Source organism: Podarcis pityusensis (genome assembly GCF_964106645.2).
Source record: "Podarcis pityusensis genome assembly, chromosome: 18".
In the NCBI taxonomy this organism is placed as follows: Eukaryota; Metazoa; Chordata; class Lepidosauria; order Squamata; family Lacertidae; genus Podarcis; species Podarcis pityusensis.
In genome coordinates, this window is record NC_138043.1 from 10,422,973 (window position 1) to 10,438,568 (window position 15,596).

The 15,596-nt window shown below is 46.9% G+C and overlaps 1 protein-coding gene across 1 annotated transcript in view; it reads right to left on the bottom strand.

Annotated features, from left to right (window-relative positions):
* Positions 1-13,162, bottom strand: part of LOC308467230 (mucin-16-like) — a 56,165-nt gene extending 43,003 nt beyond the window's left edge. Inside the window, exons 1-24 of the mRNA XM_080988691.1 lie at positions 12,878-13,162; positions 10,476-10,592; positions 9,338-9,466; positions 7,803-7,957; positions 7,638-7,705; positions 7,336-7,508; positions 6,872-6,898; positions 6,210-6,364; positions 6,045-6,112; positions 5,744-5,916; positions 5,281-5,307; positions 4,585-4,739; positions 4,426-4,493; positions 4,144-4,316; positions 3,655-3,681; positions 2,992-3,146; positions 2,833-2,900; positions 2,551-2,723; positions 2,061-2,087; positions 1,399-1,553; positions 1,240-1,307; positions 958-1,130; positions 468-494; positions 27-181 (exon numbers count right to left, since the gene is read on the bottom strand). Coding sequence (XP_080844817.1) covers positions 27-181; positions 468-494; positions 958-1,130; positions 1,240-1,307; positions 1,399-1,553; positions 2,061-2,087; positions 2,551-2,723; positions 2,833-2,900; positions 2,992-3,146; positions 3,655-3,681; positions 4,144-4,316; positions 4,426-4,493; positions 4,585-4,739; positions 5,281-5,307; positions 5,744-5,916; positions 6,045-6,112; positions 6,210-6,364; positions 6,872-6,898; positions 7,336-7,508; positions 7,638-7,705; positions 7,803-7,859 — 2,172 coding nt within the window. The 5' untranslated portion in view covers positions 7,860-7,957; positions 9,338-9,466; positions 10,476-10,592; positions 12,878-13,162. The remainder of the gene's footprint in view (positions 1-26; positions 182-467; positions 495-957; positions 1,131-1,239; positions 1,308-1,398; positions 1,554-2,060; positions 2,088-2,550; positions 2,724-2,832; positions 2,901-2,991; positions 3,147-3,654; positions 3,682-4,143; positions 4,317-4,425; positions 4,494-4,584; positions 4,740-5,280; positions 5,308-5,743; positions 5,917-6,044; positions 6,113-6,209; positions 6,365-6,871; positions 6,899-7,335; positions 7,509-7,637; positions 7,706-7,802; positions 7,958-9,337; positions 9,467-10,475; positions 10,593-12,877) is intronic.
* Positions 13,163-15,596: the final 2,434 nt, after the last annotated feature.

The following is a 15,596-nucleotide window of genomic DNA, read 5'->3' on the forward strand; positions in this document are numbered from 1 at the left end:
CACAAGTGGCCCACAATCAGACTTACCAGCATGGTGAGCACTTTCTCTGTAGCGTTGAAGGCCTTTGAGTTGGGAGTTCCCATTTCTGGTTTGTATCGGAGGTTGGTTACGGTACAATTGATGGTGAAGTGTTCAAGTGTTGGGATTGGGGTTGGCGACTGTGTTGGTGCTGGCAAAGTGGCTGGAACAGGAGAAGAAAGATATGTACTAGGGTCAAGAGATTTATAGCATTATACAATTATTATATCCTATACATTAATGGGTGCTCATATTGACACCCGGTTCACTGATGTATTACCAAAAGTTTTAATATCATGAGACTCATCCCTGACTATGTTGTAAGAGACTCTACTTAAAAATACTTAGGTGGTACTTACTTGCTTCAAGAGGGGCTTCATTGTAACCTAGAAAAGGACAAGATACACGGGGCGTGTGTTGTGTTACAATTTCAATGTGGTTCTACTTACTTGTTTCAGGAGGGTCTTCATGATAACCTACAGAAAAGTAAGAGATGGTCATTTGAGAAGCTCTCAATATATTGATGTTTAAAATATGGAGGGGTTTTTTCTGGGGCAGGAGAATAGTTATGTCCTCCTGCATTCAGAAGATGCACTAAGCAGAGGCAGTGAGAAGCATTTCACACGCATTATGACACAATCATGTCCATCACATGACAATCACCTCAATCAGCTTTGGACACTTTCATGAAATGGGGAGGCCTCCTGGGCAGAGGACAAAAACCTCTATAATATCATCCCTGCACCCAGATTGGCACAGCAACTCAAGCAGGAACAAAATCACTTGTAAATACCCCAGCATTTAGTTCGCAAGCAGGGATCCTAATATCTCTGCAAACATTGGCTCAGATGAAGGCTGGGCTTGGGGGTACTGCACAACACACACACACACACACATACGGACAAGCTATGCACATGAAGAGCTCCACAACTTGTTTACCATTGATGTAGAGGCTGTATCTTTCCACCTCATAGGGCCCCATCTTGCTGAAGTTGTCCGTCTGGTTGACGATCTCATGGTACACCTTCACTCGGTCAAAGACGGGGCTGGTGGAGTCATTGCGGTAAGTGCAGACGGCGTCCATTCCAGTTTCATCCCCGTTCTTCACTGGTCTGGGAGGACAAAGAGAGAGGGAGATCATTCAGGATGCAGAATGGTCCACAAGGGAAGAAAGGATGGAGTCCCACTGGCAAGGTGTGTTCCCATTGGAGGAAGACTTACCTGAGTTGAGTCACTCTGCACCCCAGATATGCAGGGCCAATGCTGCTGTTGCTGAGGAATCTGCCAAGCTGAGAGAGGAATGAGACACGACATCAAAACAAGAGCCTGGTCTTCCCCTCCTCACAAGCCGTTCTCACAAGCAGTCACAATCAGACTTACCACTGTGATGAGTGCTCTTTCCGTTGTGTTGAACACTGTAGAATTGGGTTGTCCCATCTCTTCCCTGTACTTGAGGTTGGTGACGGTGAAATTGACGGTGAATTGTTCAACCCCTGGAATTGGGGTTGTTGTTTGGGCAGGTGTGGGCAGAGTGGCTGGAATAGACATAGGTATTTCATAAATTTCCATTCCACCCTTCCCAAGGGGAAAGCAGAATAGTTAAAACAAGAGGAAATCAAATGAAGGAATTCCCAGAATACAATAATTAAAATGCAATACATCAAACTCCCAGGTCTCACACAACATATGTTTCCTCCTTAAGAGACTGAAATACTTTTAATTTCAACAAAAGTCGGTGGGATGGTGTAAATGTGAATTGAGAAAAGAAAACCAAATAAAGCAATATTCAGAATGCAAGAATTAAAACAAAGGCCATGAAACTTCATATTCTCAAACTATATATCCCCTTCTGAACAGATTGAAATATTTGCAATGTCAACTTGGTGTTGATCACATGGTGAGACTGATAAATCTAACAAATGAATCACTTGAATCAAAGAAGCTTCATTTTGTTACTCTTCCACTCATGCATTGTCAACATCAGCTACTCTGATTGTCGGGGGGGGGGTGTTGTGTTACAATTTCAATGTGGTTCTACTTACTTGTTTCAGGAGGGTCTTCATGATAACCTACAGAAAAGTAAGAGATGGTCATTTGAGAAGCTCTCAATATATTGATGTTTAAAATATGGAGGGGTTTTTTCTGGGGCAGGAGAATAGTTATGTCCTCCTGCATTCAGAAGATGCACTAAGCAGAGGCAGTGAGAAGCATTTCACACGTATTATGACACAATCATGTCCATCACATGACAATCACCTCAATCAGCTTTGGACACTTTCATGAAATGGGGAGGCCTCCTGGGCAGAGGACAAAAACCTCTATAATATCATCCCTGCACCCAGATTGGCACAGCAACTCAAGCAGGAACAAAATCACTTGTAAATACCCCAGCATTTAGTTCGCAAGCAGGGATCCTAATATCTCTGCAAACATTGGCTCAGATGAAGGCTGGGCTTGGGGGTACTGCACAACACACACACACACACACATACGGACAAGCTATGCACATGAAGAGCTCCACAACTTGTTTACCATTGATGTAGAGGCTGTATCTTTCCACCTCATAGGGCCCCATCTTGCTGAAGTTGTCCGTCTGGTTGACGATCTCATGGTACACCTTCACTCGGTCAAAGACGGGGCTGGTGGAGTCATTGCGGTAAGTGCAGACGGCGTCCATTCCAGTTTCATCCCCGTTCTTCACTGGTCTGGGAGGACAAAGAGAGAGGGAGATCATTCAGGATGCAGAATGGTCCGCAAGGGAAGAAAGGATGGAGTCCCACTGGCAAGGTGTGTTCCCATTGGAGGAAGACTTACCTGAGTTGAGTCACTCTGCACCCCAGATATGCAGGGCCAATGCTGCTGTTGCTGAGGAATCTGCCAAGCTGAGAGAGGAATGAGACACGACATCAAAACAAGAGCCTGGTCTTCCCCTCCTCACAAGCCGTTCTCACAAGCAGTCGCTATCAGACTTACCACTGCAATGAGTGCTCTTTCCGTTGTGTTGAACACTGTAGAATTGGGATGTCCCATCTCTTCCCTGTACTTGAGGTTGGTGACGGTGAAATTGACGGTGAATTGTTCAACCGATGGAATTGGGGTTGTTGTTTGGGCAGGTGTGGGCAGAGTGGCTGGAAGAGACGTAGGTATTTTATGAATTTGCATTCCACCCTTCCCAAAGGGGAAGCAGAATAGTAAAAAGAAGAGGAAATCAAATGAAGGAATTCCCAGAATACAATAATTAAAATGCAAGACATCAAACTCCCAGGTCTCACACAACATATGTTTCCTCGTTAAGAGAATGAAATACTTTTAATTTCAACAAAAGTCGGTGGGATGGTGTAAATGTGAATTGAGAAAAGAAAACCAAATAAAGCAATATTCAGAATGCAAGAATTAAAACAAAGGCCATGAAACTTCATATTCTCAAACTATATATCCCCTTCTGAACAGATTGAAATATTTGCAATGTCAACTTGGTGTTGATCACATGGTGAGACTGATAAATCTAACAAATGAATCACTTGAATCAAAGAAGCTTCATTTTGTTACTCTTCCACTCATGCATTGTCAACATCAGCTACTCTGATTGTCGGGGGGGGGGGTGTTGTGTTACAATTTCAATGTGGTTCTACTTACTTGTTTCAGGAGGGTCTTCATGATAACCTACAGAAAAGTAAGAGATGGTCATTTGAGAAGCTCTCAATATATTGATGTTTAAAATATGGAGGGTTTTTTCTGGGGCAGGAGAATAGTTATGTCCTCCTGCATTCAGAAGATGCACTAAGCAGAGGCAGTGAGAAGCATTTCACACGTATTATGACACAATCATGTCCATCACATGACAATCACCTCAATCAGCTTTGGACACTTTCATGAAATGGGGAGGCCTCCTGGGCAGAGGACAAAAACCTCTATAATATCATCCCTGCACCCAGATTGGCACAGCAACTCAAGCAGGAACAAAATCACTTGTAAATACCCCAGCATTTAGTTCGCAAGCAGGGATCCTAATATCTCTGCAAACATTGGCTCAGATGAAGGCTGGGCTTGGGGGTACTGCACAACACACACACACACACACATACGGACAAGCTATGCACATGAAGAGCTCCACAACTTGTTTACCATTGATGTAGAGGCTGTATCTTTCCACCTCATAGGGCCCCATCTTGCTGAAGTTGTCCGTCTGGTTGACGATCTCATGGTACACCTTCACTCGGTCAAAGACGGGGCTGGTGGAGTCATTGCGGTAAGTGCAGACGGCGTCCATTCCAGTTTCATCCCCGTTCTTCACTGGTCTGGGAGGACAAAGAGAGAGGGAGATCATTCAGGATGCAGAATGGTCCACAAGGGAAGAAAGGATGGAGTCCCACTGGCAAGGTGTGTTCCCATTGGAGGAAGACTTACCTGAGTTGAGTCACTCTGCACCCCAGATATGCAGGGCCAATGCTGCTGTTGCTGAGGAATCTGCCAAGCTGAGAGAGGAATGAGACACGACATCAAAACAAGAGCCTGGTCTTCCCCTCCTCACAAGCCGTTCTCACAAGCAGTCACAATCAGACTTACCACTGTGATGAGTGCTCTTTCCGTTGTGTTGAACACTGTAGAATTGGGTTGTCCCATCTCTTCCCTGTACTTGAGGTTGGTGACGGTGAAATTGACGGTGAATTGTTCAACCCCTGGAATTGGGGTTGTTGTTTGGGCAGGTGTGGGCAGAGTGGCTGGAATAGACATAGGTATTTCATAAATTTCCATTCCACCCTTCCCAAGGGGAAAGCAGAATAGTTAAAACAAGAGGAAATCAAATGAAGGAATTCCCAGAATACAATAATTAAAATGCAATACATCAAACTCCCAGGTCTCACACAATATATATTTCCTCCTTAAGAGACTGAAATACTTTTAATTTCAACAAGAAGTTGATGGAATTGTGTGACTGAAAATTGAGGAAAAGAAAACGAAACAAAGCAATATTCAGAATGCAAGAATTAAAACAAAGGTCATGAAACTCCATATTCTCAAACTATATATCCCCTTCTTAACAGATTCAAATATTTTGAATGTCAACCAGAAGTCGATCACATGGCAAGATTTGGAAATCTAATCAATCAAACAAACAAACAAACAAACCAAAGAGTGCTCATGTTGCTATCCTTCCCCTGGTGCAATTTCCAAATCACACACCCCCCATCCCATCACTCTTTTCCCTGTTTTTATCAGATTGGGGTGTTGTTTTCAGAATTTAAATTTGGTTCTACTTACTCGTTTCAGGAGGGGTTTCATGATAACCTATGGAAATGGAAGAGACGTTAATTCAGGAACTTGCATAATGTAATACAACAAACAGGCTTTTCAAAGATAATAGTAACTGGTTGGGATTTCTCACTATTTTGGACGGTGCACTGTCTTTACACAGGAATGAACATCCTTCACTTCTATGAGAAAATCATCTCACTGCCAAGGAGCCTCAGACCCTCACACAACATCTGGTGAAAACCTCCATAGTCATATCTCTGCATCACGATTAGCCCCGTTCTACCCAAACAACACACAGTATCATATTCATCCAAGTCCGCAGCATTCTGTCTCAGAAATTTGGCTTCTGGAGAAGGCTGGGCTGGAGAAACTGCTGTGTTGCTTTTATTAACATTCATGGACACACACACACATCCACACACATCCAGATAATTGATGCACATCCAAAGCTTAAAAACCACTCAGCTACCGTTGACGTAGAGGCTGTATCTTTCCAGATAGTATTGCCCCATCTCAGTGAAACCGTTGGTCTGGTTGACGATCTCGTGGTACACCTTCACTCGGTCAAAGGCGGGCGTGGTGGAGTCGTTGCGGTAAGTGCAGACGGCGTCCATTCCGGTTTCATCCCCATCTCTCACCGGTCTGGGAGGAGAGGGAAATCAGGATTCAGGATTGACCACAGATATGGACAAGGGAGGACAGAAGATGCCAACCTTGTTTGCCTGGGTTGCCAGCAGAGCAGATATGTTCTCACCTTTGGGAAGGCTTACCTGAGTTGAGTCACTCTGCACCTCAGATATGCCGGGCCAATGCTGCTGTTGAGGAGAATTCTGTCAAGCTGAGGAAGGAAAGAGACATTGAGCATATTCCACCCTGCAGAAAGTGTATAAATTTATCCACACATCCCTTGCTAACTGCCATGGAGTCAGGCTTACCAGGCGGCGGAGATCACTCTCCGTTGCATTGAATATTTTGGAATTCTGAATTCCCATCTCTTCCCTGTATTTGAGGTTGGTGACGGTGAAATTGACAGTGAATTGTTCAACCGCTGGAATTGGGGTTGTTGTTTGGGCTGACGTCGGCAGAGTGGCTGGAAGAGACATAGGTATTTTATGAATTTGCATTCCACCCTTCCCAAAGGGGAAGCAGAATAGTAAAAAGAAGAGGAAATCAAATGAAGGAATTGCCAGAATACAATAATTAAAATGCAAGACATCAAACTCCCAGGTCTCATGATATATGTTTCCTCCTTAAGAGATTGAAATACTTTTAATTTCAACAAGAAGTTGATGGAATTGTGTGACTGAAAATTGAGGAAAAGAAAACGAAACAAAGCAATATTCAGAATGCAAGAATTAAAACAAAGGTCATGAAACTCCATATTCTCAAACTATATATCCCCTTCTTAACAGATTCAAATATTTTGTATGTCAACTAAGTGTCGATCACATGGTGAGACTGATAAATCTAACAAATGAATCACTTGAATCAAAGGAGCTTCATTTTGGTACTCTTCCACTCATGCATTGTCGACATCATCTCCTCTGAATGTTGGGGGGGGCTTGCTGTGTTAGAATTTAAATTTGGTTCTACTTACTTGTTTCAGGAGGGGTTTCATGATAACCTATGGAAATGGAAGAGACGTTAATTCAGGAAATTGCATAATGTAATACCACAAACAGGCTTTTCAAAGATAATAGTAACTGGTCGGGATTTCTCACTATTTTGGATGGTGCACTGTCTGTACACAAAAATGAACATCCTTCACTTCTATGAGAAAATCATCTCACTGCCAAGGGAGCCTCAGACCCTCACACAACATCTGGTGAAAACCTCCATAGTCATATCTCTGCATCACGATTAGCCCCGTTCTACCCAAACAACACACAGTATCATATTCATCAAAGTCCGCGGCATTCTGTCTCAGAAATTTGGCCTCTGGAGAAGGCTGGGCTGGAGAAACTGCTGTGTTGCTTTTATTAACATTCATGGATACACACACACATCCACACACATCCAGATAATTGATGCACATCCAAAGCTTAAAAACCACTCAGCTACCGTTGACGTAGAGGCTGTATCTTTCCAGATAGTATTGCCCCATCTCAGTGAAACCATTGGTCTGGTTGACGATCTCGTGGTACACCTTCACTCGGTCAAAGGCGGGCGTGGTGGAGTCGTTGCGGTAAGTGCAGATGGCGTCCATTCCGGTTTCATCCCCGTCTCTCACCGGTCTGGGAGGAGAGGGAAATCAGGATTCAGGATTGACCACAGATATGGACAAGGGAGGACAGAAGATGCCAACCTTGTTTGCCTGGGTTGCCAGCAGAGCAGATATGTTCTCACCTTTGAGGAAGGCTTACCTGAGTTGAGTCACTCTGCACCTCAGATATGCCGGGCCAATGCTGCTGTTGAGGAGAATTCTGTCAAGCTGAGGAAGGAAAGAGACATTGAGCATCTTCCACCCTACAGAAAGTGTACAAATTTATCTACACATCCCTTGCTAACTGCCATGGAGTCAGGCTTACCAGGCGGAGGAGATCACTCTCTGTTGCATTGAATATTTTGGAATTGTGAGTTCCCATCTCTTCCCTGTACTTGAGGTTGGTGATGGTGAAATTGACGGTGAATTGTTCAACCGCTGGAATTGGGGTTGTTGTTTGGGCTGGTGTTGGCAGAGTGGCTGGAACAGAGGGAGGAATAAATGAACGTGTATATTCGGTAAATTTCTACCCCACTCTTCCTTACCAAAGGGCACCCAGGATGGTTAAAAATGGGAAATCAAATAAAGCAATACCCAGAATACAATATTTGAAATGAATGTCATAAGTTTGCCCGCCTTCAAAGGTGGCGTGCCCAGGGGGCTCCAATTATCTGTTGGCTGGCTGGGGAAGGATCTCCCAACTGCCGGCAAATTGGCCAATGCCAGCAGGTTTCAGGTGGGAGTTCCCCAGAGGTAGGCCTCTGGAACCCCTTCCCATCAAATGCCAAGGAGATAAGTAACTATACAATATCCGCCCTCCCTTCCCCACAGGTGGGCGGGATTTGTGGCACTGAATGAGGCTCACCTGGGCGGGTGCCACCCACCTGCTTGAGCTGGCCTTTGACCCGCCCTCGGCCAGGGAGGACAATGGACGGCCAGCCGGAGGTGGGCCTAAGGCCAAAAGAAAAGAGGCTGACTCCTGGGCTGAAGCCTCTTTTGCCGTTCTCCCTTCCAGGATCAGGATCAAGATCAGGAGCGTGTCCAGGCGGCCGGACTGAGGTAAGTAACCGGCCTTCTTTACTTTTTTGGAGCTTTTCCCTGGCAACAGTGTGGGGGGGAGCTGGCTCCTCCACTGGCAGATGATTGCCCAGGGCGCTGCCAGCCTGAGTGGGCAGCATGGCCCCCTGAGTAGGCCGCTAGGTTGGCCTACTAGCCTACCTAGCTTGCATTTGCGGCGGGGGGGGGGCCACCGGGAGGATGGCGCGGGCACAACTAGGCCGCAGAACGCCAGTGTGGTGTAGTGGTTAAGAGCGGTGGACTCGTAATCTGGTGAACCGGGTTCGCTTCCCTGCTCCTCCAGCTGCAGCTGCTGGGTGACCTTGGGCCAGTCACACTTCTCTGAAGTCTCTCAGCCCCACTCACCTCACAGAGTGTTTGTTGTGGGGGAGGAAGGGAAAGGAGAATGTGAGCCGCTTGGAGACTCCTTAGGGTAGTGATAAAGCGGGATATCAAATCCAAACTTTAGTTCTTCTTTTCAGTGGTGGGGAGGCGGCATCGCTCCCTGCCAGCGCCTGACTCCTGACTAGGCCGCAAAAGTGGTCAATCTTTACAATCTTTACAATCTTTACAATCTTTAGAAGACAACTAAAGGCAGCCTGGTATTGGGAAGTTTTTAAAATGTTTTTTAATGTTTAATGTTTTTGTATCTGCTGGAAGCTGCCCAGAGTGGCTGGGGAAACCCAGTCAGATGTGTGGGGTCTAAATAATAAAATCATTATTAACATGCTTCCAGCTCCCCCTCCTTTTAAAAATCATTTTTAAATAATTAAAAACAAAACCATCACTGTGAAATTTTCTTACTTGTCAACTGGGATGCCGTGGAGGAAATTACTGGCGGCTGTCTGGGGGTTGTCACTACCGGGGTAATTTTGATGGTTGTGCGGGCTGTTGCAGGTATAAGTGGAGGCAGCGGAGGTTTTGCGGAAGAGCCTATGGAGGAAATAGAGAGCCGGGGGTTACCATGAGAAGATGTGATGGGAGATGAGATAATCCTTCTCCCTTGCCTGCCCTTGAAGTCCCCAGAAAGGGTTCATATCAATGAAATCAAAAGAGAGCTTATGTGATGCATGCTTAGAGCACTGGTTCTCAAAGGACCATCGCCTCGTCCTGGTGAGTGGGCTTGCATGTTCCTATGACCCTTGTGAGCGTAGCTGTCGGGAATCTCGTACTCCCAGCAGGGTCACCCAAGGCAGTAAGGTCAAAGGGAAGGAGCTGGACAAAGAATGATCCAAGAAGTCCTCAACAGCAGAACAGGCAGAAGATAACAAGGGGCATGTTACAACGGTTGTGAAGGCGGACGAAGAAACTACCGGTCGCCGTGATACTCATGCCATCGGAATACAGCCTTACTGATCCCCACACATAAAACAAATTCACACACAGGCTTCTTCAAAAAAGCCACCCCACCACTCAAAAAAAGTCCCATGGTGATTGGCAAATGGTAACAGGAGCAGGACCGTGAAATGTGGACGCCCTAGTCATGAACCAGGACATGGGCGGCGGATACAGATTCAGTCATTCTTACTAAAGGAATGAGGCAGTTGAGCAGCTGGGCAGCTGCATCCATCTTTGAGCCACCCCTGCTCTGGATCCATTCTGCTTACCCCGAAAAGGGGGAGGGACTAGAAAAGGATGTGTGGATCCAGAATTGAAAGGAGAGGATGGCAAGTGTGGCAGGAAGATTCAAGGACAATCCAAGAAACATTTCAGTGTAGTAGAGTATCTATCTATCTATCCATCTATATCTATCATCTATATCTATCTATCTATCTATCTATCTATCTATCTATCTATCTATATCTATCTATCATCTATCTATTTGCAGAATATGGATAGACATCTTTTCAAAATGAGAGCAAGACCGGCCAGGGACATTGTAGTGAAGGGTGGGTCAGAAAGTGAATTATCCCTAACAGTATCAGCAATAGTTAATACTTACTTGTTGTTCCGACACGGGGCGTAGTTGCTTGTGGCGTTGTGGCATTCTTAACACCTCCCGGTTGCAGGATTGGCTTCTCAGTAACAGGCTGGATCACAGATTCGTTGCGTTTGGTGACTGGAAGGGGACAGATTTCCATTACTGCCGGCCAGAGATTTTTGCTGACGTGTCTTTGCTGACGCTCCCACTTTCAGACACAGACTCTCAGCTCGGTTTCCATCAGCCAGTGCATCAGTTGCAATGATGCATACGGCATGCGGGTCAAGAAATGCAACCGAGGCCGAGATATGTGGCAAAGGAGAAGCTAAGATGTTGTGCCAACAACTGACAGTCCCAGTGCTGTGGCGTGGCATAGGGGGGCCCCAGAGGCGATTGCCCTGGGCACAAAATTGTAAGGGGCACAAAATTTCAACACCCGGTGCTGCCTCAATACAGCTACATGCTTCCGTCACTGGGCTTCTCCATGGGAACCCGGAAGTGACCTCTCCAGACCATGGAACGGCTACTATTTTCTTATCTCTGCAGCTGCAGAGATCTCCTGGGTGACACTTATGCAGTTGAATGTGCATGTGTACTCCAACGGTTTGTTTGCCACCCTGCTCCACGCGGCCCTGGGCAACCCACGCTACGCTACTGGCCCCATGGGGCCTCCCATTCAATGAGCAGAGAAGTCAGACACTTGTATGGTTGGTGTCCTGATCCTCAGGCAGGACCAGTGAGAGGAGGTCTGGGGGAACCCCCAACAACAGCGGGCTGTCGAAAAGTCTTTACATGGGATAGAAAATACCGTATTTTTTGCTCTATAAGACTCACTTTTTCCCTCCTAAAAAGTAAGGAGAAATGTGTGTGCGTCTTATGGAGCGAATGCAGGCTGCGCAGCTATCCCAGAAACCAGAACAGCAAGAGGGATTGCTGCTTTCGCTGCACACCGATCCCTCTTGTTGTTCTGGCTTCTGAGATTCAGAATATTTTTTTTCTTGTTTTCCTCCTCCAAAAACTAGGTGCGTCTTGTGGTCTGGTGCGTCTTATAGAGCGAAAAATATGGTAAATGTGTCACCTCATTCTTATGTTAATAACAAACATTATAATATTTGTACCTGTTGAGAATATTCAAATGCAAATGACTCTTTTCTGACAGTGCTGGGGTCACATCAGACTGCTGCGATGCAACACTTGGGGTCTCAGGATCCACTGGGGTTGGCTTCTCTCGGGCCGTCCCCAAGGCCAAGGCCGCCTAATCTACTGAGCACCTCCTTGGGATCCAGTTCTGAGAGCTCTACATCCTCATCCCATTCCTCCACCCGCTCTGACCAAACCTTCCAAGATCTCTCCACAGGTCTCAGGACACCAACCCATCCTCCAGGTCTCCCCATCCTCCACTGCTTCCTGTTTGTGTCAAACAGGGGGTGCCTGGGCCAGGTGACCCCATACCTGTTCCTTGCAAAGCATCCTGTATATAAAGGAAGGGATCATCCAGGTTTCCTTTTGTGCCGTGTTCCTAGGCTGAGGTTCGCCCTTTGCATGAGAGGGTTAAGACCATAGAGTAAGCTGTCCTGACAGGCTTAAAGGTAAAGGTAAAGGGACCCCAGACAGTTAAGTCCAGTGGCGAATGACTCTGGGGTTGCAGCGCTCATCTCGCTTTACTGGCCGAGGGAGCCAGCATTTGTCCACAGTTTTTCCGGGTCATGTGGCCAGCATGACTAAGTCGCTTCTGGCAAAACCAGAGCAGCGCACGGAAATGCCGTTTACCTTCCCGCCAGAGTGGTACCTAGTTATATACTTGCACTGTGTGCTTTTGAACTGCTAGGTGGGCAGGAGCAGGGACTGAGCAATGGGAGCTCACCCCGTTGCGGGGATTCGAACCACCAACCTTCTGATCGGCAAGTCCAAGCGGCACAGTGGTTTAAACCACAGTGCCTGAGAAGCTCAACATGTGAGGAGCTCTGAGCTAGTTGCTGCAGCTCAGACCACATTGTTCTTATAAGCCTCTCTTGAGTTACTAAACCAATAATATAGGAAAAATTTACCACTGTAAATAAACTAAGTTTTACTGCCTGTGCAACTTTTTCTGAATTCTGTATGGAAAATGGCATGAATCTGACCTTCGGAGAGTTTGTAAGTAAACCACTCTTAACTTTTAAAAAAGTGGAAAGGCTGAGTCCTTTTTTCCTGCCCCAGCAGTTTACTTGGCAGAAGCCTGCACTTTATCACTAAATTGGCAGAAAACCTGAAATGCCATTTGTTCCATTTCAGCATTAAACAGCAAGTTTTTGTCCTGAAAGAGTCAGGGTTGTTGGTTTTTTTTTAACATTCAGATACAGCATTATAAACCACAGACCTGCACCTAGAAAATTTGGGGAAAGATAAGTGTGGATGAGCCCTTAGGAAATAAAGGAACATACCTCTCTCTGTCTCTAAAGTGGTGGCTGTCTCTGATGTGAATCCAGCAGACACTCCATGGGAAGTAGAAAGAGCTATGGACCACGATGCTAACTCAGTAGTACCCGTTGCAGAAGTGGAGGGATGTTCCCCACTAGACGTGACCTCCACAGGTACTATGGGAATAGTGGAGGCAACATGTACAGTTGATGTTACCTCTGTAGTTTCTACTGGAGAAGTGGATAAAGATTTTGCACTTGATGGGAGCTCTGTGGTCTGCAGTGGAGAAGTGGTGGCTTCTGGTACAGTTGATGTCAGCACTGTAGTCTCCATTGGTGTAGTGGATAGAGCCTCAGTACTGGATGGGAGCTCTGTGGTCTGCAGTGGAGAAGTGGTGGCTTCTGGTACAGTTGATGTCAGCACTGTAGTCTCCATTGGTGTAGTGGATAGAGCCTCAGTACTGGATGGGAGCTCTGTGGTCTGCAGTGGAGAAGTGGTGGCTTCTGGTACAGTTGATGTCAGCACTGTAGTCTCCATTGGTGTAGTGGATAGAGCCTCAGTACTGGATGGGAGCTCTGTGGTCTGCAGTGGAGAAGTGGTGGCTTCTGGTACAGTTGATGTCAGCACTGTAGTCTCCATTGGTGTAGTGGATAGAGCCTCAGTACTGGATGGGAGCTCTGTGGTCTGCAGTGGAGAAGTGGTGGCTTCTGGTACAGTTGATGTCAGCACTGTAGTCTCCATTGGTGTAGTGGATAGAGCCTCAGTACTGGATGGGAGCTCTGTGGTCTGCAGTGGAGAAGTGGTGGCTTCTGGTACAGTTGATGTCAGCACTGTAGTCTCCATTGGTGTAGTGGATAGAGCCTCAGTACTGGATGGGAGCTCTGTGGTCTGCAGTGGAGAAGTGGTGGCTTCTGGTACAGTTGATGTCAGCACTGTAGTCTCCATTGGTGTAGTGGATAGAGCCTCAGTACTGGATGGGAGCTCTGTGGTCTGCAGTGGAGAAGTGGTGGCTTCTGGTACAGTTGATGTCAGCACTGTAGTCTCCATTGGTGTAGTGGATAGAGCCTCAGTACTGGATGGGAGCTCTGTGGTCTGCAGTGGAGAAGTGGTGGCTTCTGGTACAGTTGATGTCAGCACTGAGGTCTCCATTGGTGAACTGGATAGAGCCTCAGTACTTGATGGGAGCTCTGTGGTCTGCAGTGGAGAAGTGGTGGCTTCTGGTACAGTTGATGTCAGCACTGTAGTCTCCATTGGTGTAGTGGATAGAGCCTCAGTACTGGATGGGAGCTCTGTGGTCTGCAGTGGAGAAGTGGTGGCTTCAGGTACAGTTGATGTCAGCACTGTAGTCTCCATTGGTGTAGTGGATAGAGCCTCAGTACTTGATGGGAGCTCTGTGGTCTGCAGTGGAGAAGTGGTGGCTTCTGGTACAGTTGATGTCAGCACTGAGGTCTCCATTGGTGAAGTGGATAGAGCCTCAGTACTGGATGGGAGCTCTGTGGTCTGCAGTGGAGAAGTGGTGGCTTCTGGTACAGTTGATGTCAGCACTGTAGTCTCCATTGGTGAAGTGGATAGAACCTCAGTACTGGATGGGAGCTCTGTGGTCTGCAGTGGAGAAGTGGTGGCTTCTGGTACAGTTGATGTCAGCACTGTAGTCTCCACTGGTGAAGTGGATAGAGCCTCAGTACTTGATGGGAGCTCTGTGGTCTGCAGTGGAGAAGTGGTGGCTTCTGGTACAGTTGATGTCAGCACTGTAGTCTCCATTGGTGAAGTGGATAGAACCTCGGTACTTGATGGGAGCTCTGTGGTCTGTAGTGGAGAAGTGGTGGCTTCTGGTACAGTTGATGTAAGCACTGAGGTCTCCATTGGTGAAGTGGATAGAGCCTCAGTACTGGATGGGAGCTCTGTGGTCTGCAGTGGAGAAGTGGTGGCTTCTGGTACAGTTGATGTCAGCACTGTAGTCTCCATTGGTGAAGTGGATAGAGCCTCAGTACTTGATGGGAGCTCTGTGGTCTGCAGTGGAGAAGTGGTGGCTTCTGGTACAGTTGATGTCAGCACTGTAGTCTCCATTGGTGAAGTGGATAGAACCTCGGTACTTGATGGGAGCTCTGTGGTCTGTAGTGGAGAAGTGGTGGCTTCTGGTACAGTTGATGTAAGCACTGAGGTCTCCATTGGTGAAGTGGATAGAGCATCAGTACTGGATGGGAGCTCTGTGGTCTGCAGTGGAGAAGTGGTGGCTTCTGGTACAGTTGATGTCAGCACTGTAGTCTCCATTGGTGTAGTGGATAGAGCCTCAGTACTGGATGGGAGCTCTGTGGTCTGCAGTGGAGAAGTGGTGGCTTCTGGTACAGTTGATGTCAGCACTGTAGTCTCCATTGGTGAAGTGGATAGAGCCTCAGTACTGGATGTTAGCTCTGTGGTCTGCAGTGGAGAAGTGGTGGCTTCTGGTACAGTTGATGTAAGCACTGTAGTCTCCATTGGTGAAGTGGATAGAACCTCAGTACTGGATGTGAGCTCTGTGGTCTGCAGTGGAGAAGTGGTGGCTTCTGGTACAGTTGATGTCAGCACTGTAGTCTCCATTGGTGAAGTGGATAGAGCCTCAGTACTTGATGGGAGCTCTGTGGTCTGCAGTGGAGAAGTGGTGGCTTCTGGTACAGTTGATGTCAGCACTGTAGTCTCCACTGGTGAAGTGGATAGAGCCTCAGTACTTGATGGGAGCTCTGTGGTCTGCAGTGGAGAAGTGGT